Genomic DNA, 14,373 nt, shown 5'->3' with positions numbered 1-14,373 from the left:
GAACCGAGCCCAACGGACAGGGCATCCGCGCCTTCCACACCATCACCGTGGAGAAGCTCCATGGATACTCACTGAAGCACGACGACGATGTTGCTGACCTTGATGATGGAATCGAGCGGTAGTGCCTACTGCGTGAGGTTGGAGATGAAACGCCTAGCAGATCGCCTTCGCTGCTGGCTGCCTGCACTTCCAGAGAAGTGTGCATCTGAGGCGGGGGCAGCAGAGGAGGACCAGCGGGGGGGCTGCTCGTCTGCTCACGCTCGCGGCAACGGGGGCGGCGGCGGGGGCGAACCGCGCGCGGCGGGGCGGCGGCGAACCACGTGGGGCACGGAGTACGGTGGGGCGGCGGCGAACCGCGCGGGTCGCGGGAGGACGGGGGCTGCGAACCGCACGCGTGCGTGGGCCGTGCTGTGGAGGCCGACGGGAGGAGGAGGAGCAGGAGGGGGCATGCGTGCCTGCGTTGGCAGTTTTTGTTTTCTTTTTCGAACGCCTGGCTTAATTAGCGATCGAGGATCAGTTATTGGGTTAATGCGTGGCTTGTAGCGTTAAACACGGGAGAATTAGGAGCCATTAGATCTCGTAAATGAATGGGTTAGATTGTTTGGATCTGCCCCTCTCTTTCTTTTATAGTGGTAGTAGATGGCATGTTGGGTAATTAAAGCGTAAAACACGTTTAGTATGCTGGAGGGATGTAGACCATCAGATTGCAGGTTTCGATGGATAGGATGATCTGGTTCTCCGTCCTCTCTTTCTTTTATAGTGGTAGTAGATTACTTTATCCAGAAATGTTTCTTTCTGGTTTCCTTGATTTAACATAACATAACAAGAAACTTTTTATAACTTATCTGCGCATGTATATGCTAAGATTGTGGTGACCGCATGTCTCCTACGTACTAATTAAAGTTTGATGGATTAATTGTATGAATGCGATGCTTATCTGGTCATTTATTTTTTACAGTTGGTGATCAGATCGGATTCGAGGATCATCCTCTCTCATGTGTTACGTATTAGTGATGCCTACATGACGGTGGAAAATGTACGAATATGCAGCGTTGATAGTAACAAGGAAAAAATGATGTTTCATTTTGTCTGTTTGGCTCTTAGATATATTAAAATTGGATATATCCAGGTCTGACTTGTTTTTTCATAGAGGACAGAGCTGCCTACTTGGACATATTTGGCTTTTAACCATATCTTTTGTTTGTTGCCTTCCTTGTTATTATTTTGATAAAGTTCAATTCTTCCTTTCCTATGTTGTAGATACTTCTTCTCTTGCAACTAAAAGTACTGCTTCTGATTACAGTGAGGCGGCTTGATGGATCATTGGCCTCATGGCAAAATTGGGGACAGAGGAGGGAGGAGGCTTCATATAAGCATGACTTCAAAAGCTCAGGGTATGTATGCCAGCATGCACTGGAGTTGTTGGATAAGTTCTTTTTGTCAAAACACATTTCATTTTGTTTTTTGAATGTTGGCTTGGTGTACACTGATCAGTTGTGGTATTCTTTCCCTGTGCAGGAGATCAAACCGAAGAAAGACAATACTCAGCGCAACATGCTCGTGTCGATGATATGGGTGCAGAGGAAGATTGTGAGGATGATCAGTGAGAGCAGGGACATGCTTACCAGCCAGCGCAAGAGCATCTGGTGGAGCTGGTAGATCCCCAGGGAGGAGTAGGCGGACGTACATTGTCCTTTTCTTCTGTAAAAAAATACCACTCAACACAATATAACTGTTTAGAACAACACATACTCGACTAATCATCCTTTATAAATCAACAGGCTTGTACGAGATGTTAAAATGTGTTCCTATATGTCTACCATTATTCTTATGTTTTAGAAGTGTTAATTTCATTGATTTCTTACTTATATGTATATACTGATTGCAGATTTGCTAGAATTTCACTTTGCAAAACCCATGATCCAATCCATGTTTTGTCCTTACAAATAGATAAATGCATGAAGGGATAGCTGCTGCAGATGCTTACTTGTTGTCAACATTAGATGGTGATTTGGTAAGTGGCTATTTTGAAAAATATTTTCTCAGTCTAACATGTACACTATATTCACACAATAGCCTTGCTTCTGCACCCCATCTCTCTCTATAGCCTCTATCTGCATTTGCATCTTTGAGCAAACAACCTAGGTTGAGCAGCTCACGGGAGCTGGCCGTCAGCACCGCTCTTTGATCTAACTTTTGTCCCAAAATCTCAGGCAATTTCTTCCCTATAAAATAACATGGAGCATCAAAATTTGGATTTTCAAAAGGTTCTTACAAACTGAATTGTATCGATACCACATTCATGATAATTTTTCAATTTGTATTTGCTTCTAGACACCCTGACATATTAAAATTTTGAATAGGAGAGTCATTCAGTATGATAATAAGCATATGCATTCTTTGCTGAATATATTTTTGATATGCTTCTATTGTTAGAGGGTTTTTAATTTAATTGGTCGTATTCTAATTGTTTTGTTCACAGGTTGTATTTGCTAAGATCTTGCCGTCGTGAGATCAATGACTCAATGTATGCACCTTTGCACATGGGTGAACTTGAATAGAGAAAAACCTTCACTATGGAACTTGTGGCTTGGTGACTGTCAGGAGTGAGCATTTGGTGACTGGGTAAAGTAGTAAAAGCCACATGTGGTTGGTTGACCTTGCTGGAAGTGAGCACTTTGCTAAAACTGAAGTAGGAGAGACGTCAAAGGAGGCAAAGTTCATCGAGCAATCTGTATTCTCTGCACTGATTGATGCTATTGCTTCCCTTGCCTCCAAAAATGCCCACATTCCATATTGCGCTGTCTTATTCAGTATCTACATGCTTCACCATCGGCCTTGCTCAGTTACTTAAAAGAAGCATCCCCTCAGCTCAGTCTTACTCCTATTTTTTTTTCTCTCTCAAATGTAGGAATTCCAAGCTAACTCATCTGCTTCAAAGCTCACTGATTTATAAGGGTCGAGAAGTGCACTGATTTATAGCTAAATGGTTATATCTCCTTCTACTGAACTTAGCTTATGAACTAAAATCTCCAAACACAAAAACGAAGAGATAAGAGTGTTCAACATGAATTACAGGTGGAGATTGCAATTGCAAGACATGTCTATTTGTGGAGCTAAGTCCGAGCCATACATATTTGTCTATTTCGACAACAGAACTTATAATATAAAGATCTCTATGAATACGTTCATGGATATAGATAAAAAAATGAGTAGGGGATTTATAATACAAAATCTTTGTGAGTGCATTCATGGATCTAGGCCGAAGTCTAATAGGCATCAAGGGTAGAAGCACATGGATAATAAGAACACAAAATAGCTAATAATTGATTTATTGGTATAAGCTACAATGTTACATAACACATTCATCTTTAATCTATTTGCAACTTCTTCATTTGCAGATGAGATTTGGTTTTCTTCTACCAGAACAAACACTATTAAGTGGAAACCTATGTAAATAGGAGTATTAAACAAATGTTTTGATTGCACTTGAGACGTGCATTGCACGTGCAAGCTTACTAGTAAAAAAAAGCAACTCCTCTTTCCTTCTCTCCTAAAAAAAGCAACTCCTTTTTTCTTTGGGAAGCATCTCCCAGTAAATTTGAAGGCACTTGAGCAGGCGATACTATTCAAGGACGCACGCAGGCTAAATGGGAAAATATTTCAACTCCAAGGGCTTATTTAGATCGGAAATCATGGCAATCCCACGATTTTCTGTACAGACTGTTCCACACAAACCTTATTTCTATCAAAATACACAAGGTCAAATGCCAAGCAATGGGCCACCAAACTAATGTACATCTATCTCTCTCAACAACAACAAAAAAACCTAATGTACATCTAGAGTTCCCGGGTATCATCGCTTACAAGTTTGTCTTTGGCTTGGATGGCGGGCTCACGCGGTTGGTCAAGGTCCGCATCGTCACAAACTCTTCTGCGGTAGAAGGGTGGATCCCGACCTGCAAAGCCAGCCAACGGGTACCATAATTAGAACCTGAAAAGACACCAAAATCTGGGCCTCTGTTGTAATGTGAAGGAAATCCCTTTCGACTTACGGTGTTGTCAAATATATATCGCTTTGGTAGCTCCAGCCTTGAGTGCAACAGCAATGCCCTGCATTTTTAGAGGCTCGAGTATAGAATACCACGAATGATTAACCGAAAAAGGGATCATTTAAAAGAAATGAACACAAGAACTCCATAAATGCTTATCTGCATAATTTCCGCTGCATCTGGTCCACACATGGCTCCACCGAGTATTTTATCGCTTTCAGCACCAACCACAAGCTTCATGACAAACTTCTCCTGGCATCTTTAAAGTAAAAGCAAAATCAGGCTTTCCTTACGAGAAAAATAACACTAGTAGAAAAAGGCCCATTTGTCCCGGTTCCAGAGGTCCATTTGTCCCGGTTCTGAAACCGGAACTAAAGGGTCGGGACTAAAGCTCAACACCTTTAGTCCCGGTTCGCTTACGAACCGGGACAGATGGTGTTCCACGTGACCGCTGCGGCAAGCTCAAGCAGGAGGGCCTTTGGTCCCGGTTGGTAACATCAAATCACATAACTCATAATACAAATCATCATCGAACGTTAAGCGTGCGGACCCTACGGGTTTGAGAACTATGTAAACATGACCGAGACACATCTCCGGTCAATAACCAATAGCAGAACCTGGATGCTCATATTGGTTCCTACATATTCTAGGAAGATCTTTATCGGTCAAACCGCACAATAACATATGTTGTTCCCTTTGTCATCGGTATGTTACTTGCCCGAGATTCAATCGTCGGTATCATCATACCTAGTTCAATCTCCTTACCGGCGAGTCACTTTACTCGTTCCGTAATGCATCATCCCGTGACTAACTCATTAGTCACATTGCTTGCAAGGCTCATAATGATGTGCATTACCGAGAGGGCCCAGAGATACCTCTCCGATACACGGGTGACAAATCCTAATCTCGATCTATGCCAACTCAACAAATAACATTGGAGACACCTGTAGAGCTTCTTTATATTCACCCAGTTACGTTGTGACGTTTGATAGGACACTAAGTGTTCCTCCGGTATCCGGGAGTTGCATAATCTCATAGTCATAGGAACATGTATAAGTCATGAAGAAAGCAATAGCAATAAACTAAACGATCATACTGCTAAGCTAACGGATGGGTCTAGTCCATCACATCATTCTCTAATGATGTGATCCCGTTCATCAAACGACAACACATGTCTATGGCTAGGAAACTTAACCATCTTTGATTAACGAGCTAGTCAAGTAGAGGCATACTAGGGACACTCTGTTCGTCTATGTATTCACACATGTACTAAGTTCCCGGTTAATACAATTCTAGCATAAATAATAAATATTTATCATGATATAAGAAAATATAAATAACAACTTTATTATTGCCTCTAGGGCATATTTCCTTCATAACCTTGATGAAAATCATAAATATCACCTAGCTAACTTGGGGATGATATCCCGAAAGAAGGAGTTTGGTGGCCTTGGTGTCCCAAACTTGAGGGAGTTTAATATGGCACTGTTAGCCTCATGGGCTAAGAGATATTACCAGAACAATAATAGGGACTGGGTGAAGTTAGTTGACCACAAATACAATACTGATAAACCCAATTTGCTCTGGTCAAAACAAGGTTTAGGCTCACCTTTCTGGAAGGGTTTTACTTGGGCTTTGGCTGCTGCAAGACCTTTTTATAGGTGGACTTTAGGCAACAACAAGCAAATTAGTTTTTGGCATGAAAATTGGGTCGGAGATATCTCCCTTATGACACAATTTTGGGACGTCTTTGAGATTTGTCAACAACAAAACTGTAAGGTCTCCAGGTTTGGGATGGGGAAACCCTGAAACTTTCCTTCAACCGATGTGTTGATGAAGATTTCCTTGCTAGATGGGATGCTCTAACCCAAGTGATTGCCAATAAGAAACCATATAGTGAGGAAGATCACCTTGTATGGACGCTTGAAGCGTCTGGGACATACAGTGTGAGCTCATTTTGTGAGATGATTAACTAGGGTGGGGGTTTCTACCCTTATATGGAATTTATTTTTTGGAAAATTCTGGTCCCACATAAGTACTTGGTGTTCTTATGGTTAGCCTATCATAATAAAATCCTCACCAGAGACAATTTGTGCAAGAGAAGACCTGTGAATGATGTGACTTGTCTTTTCTGTTGTGAGAATGAAACTGTTAATCATTTGTTCTTCGTTTCTGTGGTTGCAAATAACATTTGGAAAGATGTTGCTGATATATTTGGATTTCAAAAACCGGGTAGTATGGGGGAGCTCTTTGGCCTCTGGGATACCAATAATAAAAAAGTGTGATTGGCATTGCTTGTGTTGCTACCATTTGAAGCATTTGGACTATGCGTAACGATCTATGTTTTCAGGGCGTGCCGTGGACAAGCACCAGGGCAATTCTGGGGAGGGTGTGCTCCCTGCTACATCAATGGAAGATCCTATGTGGGGAGATCAGTCTGTGCTTCTACGACGTTGTCTCCTGCTCCTGGACCGTCGAAGAGGTGAAGTGCTGCGCATAGCTTGGACAAGGGACGAGGAGGCAAGCTAGAAGACAGGCTGGGAGGCTTCATACTGAAGGCGCACACTGGCTGATTCCTTTTCAGTAGTTCTGTGCCTTTAGTTTCCCTGTTGGCCTGTTTGAGCCATTGCTCGCTACGTCGAGATGTAAACCTTCTAAGCGATCCTGACTCTGCTACTCTAGGCTAGATCCGAGAACTATAAACTGTCGGCTTGGGCTGTGTGCCCCGTTTTAATAAAATGGAGTGGGGGGAAACCCCTTTTGATCAAAAAAAATTTTGTAAGAAACATCGAATAATACTTTTCAGTATGTGTCGTGAACAATAGATTTCAGTTTGAACATGTCCCAATTACAACGATTTGATCTTGTAGTAACTATAGGTTATTTTTGGCTTGGCAACTAGCTCTAGTTTTTCGAGCACACATGCACAATATTTCTCGTTGAGAAGGCACCTGAACCAGGTATTGTGTGCAGCACCAGAGCTAGGATTTTTCTGTAACTTTGGTGAATGCTGCTCCATTCATGACAAATTATGTACTATAACTGTATTGATTGTTCTTCCATGCATATTGTTTCGGTATAAAGTAAAGAAATGTACGACGACGGCTCTGAATCCAACAATGTTCAATAACATCATTGTTTAGTTCTAATCTCGATACACCACACAACAAGACCAATTTTGAAAACCCCTCCTTCAGTCTCCTTTAGGCTCACAGACACCTCACCGTCGCAGGATTCCCCATTGTAGAACTCGCCCAGCTCGACCTCCATCCAGTCATCGGTCCTTTTCCAAGAAACCATGACGTCATCTGTGAGACAATAGCTATGAGGCAGTCGTCTTTCCCAACTTGACTTCAAAATATGTTTGCGAGGTATGCCGTCATCCCCATCCTCCATGTAGGCTTGGAGGCAAACTTGCCGTTTTGAGCTAGTGCCTCCATAGCTAATGGATGCTTCTTGAAACGGGAAATCCATCATGGTGTACCCATCGGCTAGCTTGAACAGCATGTAAGCAGCGTACATGGAGTTTCGGCAGAGCATTCTGCTATGTATTTTGCCACGGATTTCCAATGACCAAACTCCCCGAAGTTGAGCTGCTTCACGGAAGCTGCCGCAAATTAATACGAGGGTATATATGGTTAGTGGTGACTAAAATAGGTTTTCCCCAAATACCCATTGAAACGACTTTGAACCTCGTGTTTCCTTGGATCTCATCATAACAGAGGTCGATCCATTCCCAGCATGATCGGGTCTCGCCCTTCGAAATATTGAGCGCCCTTGCCGAAAGCATGTAGCACTTGGCGCCTGTTGCCCTGTCCAGCCGCATGCTCTGCACCAAAAGAAAGAGAGCCGGTAGATGGATCGATCCATCACCCAATTTTGGAATTTGAATCAAGCTAAGAAGGAAGCAGCTAGCCCTCTGCTACGTAAATGGGTTGAGGGTGATACATATAGGATCTGTACGTACCACGAGCTTGCCTGGGAGGAGCGCCGGTTGGTCGGAGAGGCGTCGGAACAAGCCCTTCTTGTTCTCGGACGGCGGCGCGCGGCGGAGCACGCTTTTAGCGAGCCGTGGGAGGTCGCGGGGCAGGAAGCGGGACCAGACGGCATCGGAGTCCGCGGCGGCGAGGAAGGCCCGGGAGACGGCGGCACAGCGTCCGGCATCGGGTGGCGAGGTGAGGGAGACGATCGATGCGAGGAGCTCCGCGGGCAGGCGCGAGATTTCGCTGCCGTCTGCTTCCATGATGGCGTCTCTCGCGGTGATCTGGTTGGTAGATAGGAGGAGGAGACGGATAGGATCTGCGAACTGCTTCGTGTTTTTTTTGAGAGGCAAATTGCTTCGTGTTGGATGGACATAAATCGTCCTCTACACGTCTCGCTTTTGATCTCATGTGTGTCCGATCCGATCTGATCAATCTCAACCGATAGAACTCGGCCGGTGGACGACGACGCGCGGAGGCGTCCATGGAGACAGCCGCCTGCGATATCCTGCGGTTGCCGGAGGAGCTCATTGCGGCGATCGTCTCCCTCACATCGCCGCAGGACGCCTGCCGCGCAGCCGCCGTCTCCCGTGCCTTCCGTGTCTCTATGGACTCTGACGCCGTCTGGTCCCGCTTCCTACCCGGCGATCTCCCACGGGAGTACGGTTTTTGGTAGATTGAGCTACACGGCACCTCATATCACAGCCGTCCAAGCTGGTCTGAGGTTCATATGGATACGTGCAAAGATTTGAAATCAGCAAGTGCGCCAGGGCACTCAACGCTTGTAAGACGAGCTAGACCTACACGGCACCGCATAGCAGTGTGTTTGCAGTTGTGTCAGACGCATAAGGACTCCCACTTGTAGGCTACTGTACACTGCAAGGCGCAGTTTGTTGCAGACCACCAATTGAGCATTGGGGTACCTTTTTTCCTAAACAACTACTTCCTCTGTCCCAAAATATAAGAACGTTTTTCATACTACACTAATATGAAAAACACTCTTATATTTTGGGACGGAGGAAGTATCATTCTTATACTGGATACAAACCAAAAATACTATACTCTCGTATAATATGTGTGCAGAGGAGAGTGGTACAGGGCTATGCTTCTTACATCTCATATTGTAAGCAACACCGATCAGACCAATATGATTGACTAAGAGCATCAAACCACGACCGAACAACATTTACATGTGCATGCTTTTTTTGCGCGGATTTGCATGTGTATGTTGAAGAATATACAATCGTACAAAAACAAAAGAAGAGGAGTAAATATGTGCAATATATATTTTCGCATGTGGTTGTGATAGTACTACTGTTCATATGCAAAATAAGAAATTCCCCTTCTCACAACGGTGCACCAGGATGGACGAAGAACCCCAGAACTCTCTCTCTCTCTCTCTCTAAATCAATGGATGCACAGGGGAGAGCACCAGGACAAGACGTGCAGGATGAGACATGCACTAGCCAACAACTAGAAAGCAGAAAATACTAGCTAGCCTAGGAGAGCACTGTGTGCTCACGTGTGGGTCAAACACTCTGGTAATAGCACTGCTAACCTCTGCTCCAGCACTGCTAGCAGCACACATCTCGTAAAATAGGAACGGTTGAGATAATGGGCACCATGTAGCTCGTCCTATATTGCAACTTTCCGTCTCCCACGGTTCGTCGACACCACCGAGCGCTCCCTCGCGACGCTGCCGTCAAGTAAGGCACGGTTCCTGCGTCTCTCCGACGAGCCCACCCTCCTCCTAGGCAGAGTCACGGTACGTACATTTCTCGCCCTAGCTGCTTCGCTGCTTCTTCGACGTCGAACGGCTGGACAAGTTTACCGGCGGCAAGTGCTACATGCTATCGGCGAGGGTGCTGAATATTTCGTGGCAAGATGAGCCGCGCTACTGGAGATGGATACATGTCGACGTTCTGCACGACATGAAAACCGGCAAAAGGTCACACACCACCTCACGTACACCCTTTCATTCATGTACCTATCTTCTTATGGATGCTCGGTTAGTTAATCGATTGATGCAATTTTTTGCTTTTACTTGGCAAGTTAGTTGATCTGTTGTTTCAATCTTTGTTTTTTACTTCTTGACAAAAAGACCAACATACACTAACTAATTGTGCCATATGTTTTGCAGCAGAATCGCATCAGAAGCCGCTCAACTCCGATGTGTTGCCTGGTTGGAAATCCGCGGCAAGATCGACAGCAAGATGCTCTCCCTGAACTCCACCTACGCCGCTTACCTAGTATTCAAACTATCGGATCGAGGCTGCGGGCTTGACTTCCCATTCCAGGAGGTGTTGCTCAATGTTGGAGGAAGCGTGTCAACCCAACGAGCTTGCCTCCATGGCTACTATAACAATGGTGCTGGCGGTGTGGTGCCTCAAAATCATGTCGAGGACCGTACCAATTGGTTGGAAGTGTATCGTGCAGTTGCTATTGAAGACGACGTGGTTCTTCCGCACATAAGAGCAGATGGTTGGATGGAGCTGCAGCTAGCGGATGGATTCTACAATCATGGAGATGGCAGCGACGAGGTGCGCGTTGCGTTGACTGAGACAAAATACCTGTATCCCAAGGCAGGTCTCATCGTGCGAAGCATTGAGATCAGAATCAGACAACAAGATGTCGAGTCTTAAGAAAGGGACCAATTTTCATGGGCAGGTGTTGTCCATGTAATATGTAATATGAAACTATTAGTCTTAAGCAGGACCAATTTTCTTAACACCAGCCCTTCCCGCAGCAGGTGCCGTCCATGTAATATGAAACACTAGTCATATAATAATGCAATTTTGACACATATTGTATAGTTATTATGTGTATACATTTACACTCATCAAACATCCTAAAATAGCCGCAAAAGAAAAAAAAACTGAAAACCAATTAATAAAGAAAAACAGAAAACAAAAGCAACATCGCATAATAAAAGAAAACAGAGAAATAAAGGGAGAAAGGGGAAGGCTGGGTCACGCATGTAATAAGTTCGGCGAATCGATTGACCCAAAATATATGGTCAGTCAAGAGAAAACATCCCAAAGCAGCCAGAAAAAAGATATGAGCACGAATCTGAAGTAGAATTCAACGGTCCAAATTAATTTTCAGGCGACTTGCGTATAGCTAAAGTGTTATATATAAGGGGAAAATCGTGCATTGCAAGGTATCTAGGGGAGAATTATATTGGCTATGAAACTAAACCTTTTGCCTCTTGTGTAAACTAAACCTTTTGCCTCTTATGAAACCGGGATGGATCAAGCGCCATACATCCCAAACCGCGTAAACTGTATCGTGCTAACCGAAAGCGCAAAGTACTTGGCGCCTGTGTTTTGATTTTCGGTTTGAGCTTTTTTTTGCCCTAGGCCGAGATGGCCGAATTTCGGCCATTTTCAAAAATTTCGGCTGAAATTTGACCAAATTTTGACTGCAATTTGACCAAAATTTGCCAAATTTAAGCAATTTCGGCCTAAATATACTTTTCGCCCCAGGCCGAGATGGCCGAAATTCGGCCGAAATCCACTTTTTTCGACCGAAAATCAAAACACAGCTTGGCGCCGGTGGCCTTGTCTAATTGCATGCGCTGCAGGAGAAGGCCCGGTTAATTAGGCCATCGAGCAAAGAACAGATCGATCTGAACAATGGCAACGAAGAACCAGGAGAAGCCGCAAGAAGCTTCAGGGTTGAGTTGAGAAGCTTAACGAAGAACGATGACATACGATGAACTTGCTCGGGAGAAGGGCGGGTTGGTTGGCGAGGCATAAGAACAGCCCCCTTCTTGGTTGACGGCGGCTTGCGGGGGAGCTCCTTCTTTGCGAAGCGCGGGAGGTCGCGGGGCAGGAACCTGGACCAGACTGTGTCAGAGTCGGCGGCCGTGCGGAAGGCTCGGGAGACTGCGGCCGCGCGGAAGGCATCCGCCGGCGACGTGAGAGAGAGCACGTGCACGAGGAGCTCCTGCGGCAGGCGCTCGATCCCGCAGGCGGCCCGCTCCATGGTTTCCCGGCCCGCAGCAGACGCTCGATCCTGCACCTGCATGCTAGTTCAACTTCAAACTAGTTTCCGTACATATCAAGCAATGTAAACCTACAAATGAATATATAACTCCTATCCTATTAAACTTGGTTTACGTACCATGCACGTTGCACGGTTCCTTGGTACAGCTTCCGATCCATATATCCTCCTCACTTCATTACGTAGCATGCACGGTTTCCAGCGGCTAGCAAGTACCGCGCACCTCCATGCTCCAGCTGCCTTCTATATATACGTCTTGTTCAATTCCACATCACATTACACCATGGACGCGCCGGCCGCCTGCGGGATCGAGCGCCTGCCGGAGGACCTCCTGGTGGCTGGTGCATGTGATCTCGCTCACCTCGCCGGCGGACGCCTTCCGCGCCACCGCTGTGTCCAGGGCCTTCCACGCCGCCGCCGACTCAGACACCGTCTGGTCCCGCCTCCTGCCACACGACCTCCCGCAGTTCGCCAGGAGAGAGCTACCCCGCAAGCCGCCGTCGACCAAGAAGGAGATGTTCCGGCGCCTCTCCGCTGAACCAGCCCTCCTCCCGGCCAAGTACGTGGTACGTGCGTGCGTTACTCCTCGACTCGAATGCAACCCTTCACACATCGATTAGTTTGTCACCTGGCTTAAGTATTGCCCTGTGTTCCTACGTGCTGTACGTTGCAGCGCATGCAGCTGGACAAGGCCACCGGCGCCAAGTGCTTCACGCTGTCGGCCAGTGCGCTGCAAGCTAATGATTCTCATACGCCCTTGATACGTGTAGGTACAGTCCCAGGAGGCTTAAGAGGCAAAAGGTTCGAGCAGTTCCCAACTTTGTTTACTTCCCTAACAAATTTAGTAGTCAGTTTTAATCACGGTTTTGCCCAGTCTTCTATTTAAAACTTTCATTGTAATTAATTAGTTAGTGGCTTTTGCGCCTTTCTCCGTTACATGACCACCACAATTTAAGCACATGCATATATGTCTCTATGTACGTTTTGACAGGTTCTCACAAGCAGGGGAACTCGGTTATGGCATACTGGAGATACGTGCCAAGATACAGAGCAACATGCTCTCTCAAAACACAACCTATGTGGCATACATGGTGTTCAAGCTAGGGCCTAGATTTTGCGGGTTCGGTTTCCCGTTTCAAGAAGCTTCATTTGGCGTTGCTGGGAGCGAGTCGGTCCGGAAGGTTTGCCTGCAAGGCTATGTCGAGGACGGTGACAGGGCCGATGATCCACCTCGGAAACACATCATGCCAAGTTATTATCGTAATCGTGATGCGGTTCCTCCTGGAGATGACGTTGTTTTCCCTCGTAAGAAAGCCGGCGATTGGATGGAGGTGGAGCTTGGTGAGTACCATAATGAGGGAGGTGACGGTGAGGTCTCCATTAACTTGACTGAGACAACAAAACCCAAGAACGGCCTTATTGTCTGGGGCATTGTGATAAGAAGTAAGCAACAAAGGCCAGTAAGATGGTAGCATTTGGTTCCATATACCATGTGGGGGCTAGAAAGAGGAATTTATTGGATTAATTTTTGTTACATAGAATGAGGCTGAAACTCTTACTCAATAAGTGATATTTTGTTCCGAATGTAGTTAGATGTATTTGTTTTATGAAACCAGTAAGAGAACAGGAGATGTGGAAGCCTTTTCTGAGCTCCCTTATAAAGAGAGGAATAAAACTAATTCATTACGAAACAACACACAATGTTATATAGTACGTTCGTTCTGAGATGGAATGTTTCATGTGAGTCATTTATTTATAGCACCTTCATTAGCAGCGGCGGGGGAGTGAACTGTAATAATCTAGCTTGAGCAAGTTGGGCCAGAGCTACAAAACAAGCCATAATACCACAATCAAGTGATAAGCGTGCCGCTGCCGTCTCTGGTACCCTTCACGTATGATCTCACTCGTGTCGCCGGGGGACGCCTTCTTAGTCGCCGTCGTCTTCCCTGCCCTTCGTGCCATGGTCGAGTCCGATGACTTTTGGTCCACTTTCTGCACCGTGAACTTCCATGGCTCGCCAAAGGCGAGCTCCCCCTCTCGCCACTGCTGTCCAAGTAGGGTTGTTCATGCACATTTCCCGCCAACCTGCCCTCCTCCGGCACAAACGGTACTCATTCTTGAATCTTGAAGCTTCAGTTCAGTGAAATTTACTGTCGCATTATTTTGCTACAAGCCTGCAACATACATGCTGAGCCTGTAGTTAGATCGGGTTACCAGCAATAATGCTGTACTTACGGATGATTTGCTACGGAAGGACCCTACGGACTGACGTGGAGTCAAGTCGCAGCTCGTGCGAGGAATATGGGGACCAGCCGTTTCAATCTCCGCTAACCAAG

At 45.8% G+C, this 14,373-nt stretch overlaps 3 protein-coding genes and 1 pseudogene across 4 annotated transcripts; 2 read left to right on the top strand and 2 right to left on the bottom strand.

Annotated features, from left to right (window-relative positions):
- Positions 1–3,768: 3,768 nt before the first annotated feature.
- Positions 3,769–13,777, bottom strand: LOC125512977 (glutathione reductase, cytosolic-like; annotated as a pseudogene).
- LOC147966614 (F-box protein PP2-B11-like) lies at positions 7,185–12,019 on the bottom strand. Of its 2 annotated transcripts, XM_087527320.1 has the most exons (4): positions 11,795–12,019; positions 8,020–8,073; positions 7,745–7,881; positions 7,185–7,659 (listed from the first exon to the last, which is right to left on the bottom strand). In XM_087527320.1, the coding sequence occupies exons 1-4, from the start codon at positions 12,017–12,019 to the stop codon at positions 7,185–7,187; spliced, it is 891 nt and encodes a 296-aa protein (XP_087383446.1). The 2 variants fall into 2 exon arrangements, with proteins under 2 accessions (XP_087383446.1, XP_087383445.1); XM_087527319.1 differs by lacking the exon at positions 11,795–12,019 and having other exon boundaries at positions 8,020–8,353.
- LOC147966615 (F-box protein PP2-B1-like) lies at positions 9,856–10,674 on the top strand. The gene is made up of 2 exons (XM_087527698.1): positions 9,856–9,980; positions 10,173–10,674. Exons 1-2 carry the CDS (start codon positions 9,880–9,882, stop codon positions 10,672–10,674), a joined length of 603 nt encoding a protein of 200 aa, XP_087383824.1. The 5' UTR covers positions 9,856–9,879.
- LOC125517013 (F-box protein PP2-B7-like) lies at positions 12,376–13,611 on the top strand. Its single transcript, XM_087527322.1, has 3 exons — positions 12,376–12,603; positions 12,711–12,838; positions 13,029–13,611. Exons 1-3 carry the CDS (start codon positions 12,553–12,555, stop codon positions 13,507–13,509), a joined length of 660 nt encoding a protein of 219 aa, XP_087383448.1. The 5' UTR covers positions 12,376–12,552; the 3' UTR covers positions 13,510–13,611.
- Positions 13,778–14,373: the final 596 nt, after the last annotated feature.

Source organism: Triticum urartu, chromosome 6A (assembly GCF_056163025.1).
Source record: "Triticum urartu cultivar PI428250 chromosome 6A, HENAU_Tu73, whole genome shotgun sequence".
NCBI classification, from domain to species: domain Eukaryota; kingdom Viridiplantae; phylum Streptophyta; class Magnoliopsida; order Poales; family Poaceae; genus Triticum; species Triticum urartu.
This window is presented reverse-complemented; position numbering and strand designations above follow the sequence as displayed.

Bases quoted from the DNA above. Each gene is read 5' to 3' on its own strand.
- LOC147966615 (XM_087527698.1), top strand. From the start codon at position 9,880: ATGCTATCGGCGAGGGTGCTGAATATTTCGTGGCAAGATGAGCCGCGC. The intron at 9,981-10,172 runs GTCACACACCAC...TATGTTTTGCAG, and splicing joins GACATGAAAACCGGCAAAAG to CAGAATCGCATCAGAAGCCG.
- LOC147966614 (XM_087527320.1), bottom strand. From the start codon at position 12,019: ATGGAGCGGGCCGCCTGCGGGATCGAGCGCCTGCCGCAGGAGCTCCTC. The intron at 8,074-11,794 runs GTTCTTATGCCT...GAGAACAAGAAG, and splicing joins CGTCAACCAAGAAGGGGGCT to GGCTTGTTCCGACGCCTCTC. The intron at 7,882-8,019 runs GTACGTACAGAT...CTTTTGGTGCAG, and splicing joins TCCTCCCAGGCAAGCTCGTG to AGCATGCGGCTGGACAGGGC.
- LOC125517013 (XM_087527322.1), top strand. From the start codon at position 12,553: ATGTTCCGGCGCCTCTCCGCTGAACCAGCCCTCCTCCCGGCCAAGTAC. The intron at 12,604-12,710 runs GTACGTGCGTGC...TGTACGTTGCAG, and splicing joins TCCTCCCGGCCAAGTACGTG to CGCATGCAGCTGGACAAGGC. The intron at 12,839-13,028 runs GTTCGAGCAGTT...ACGTTTTGACAG, and splicing joins GGAGGCTTAAGAGGCAAAAG to GTTCTCACAAGCAGGGGAAC.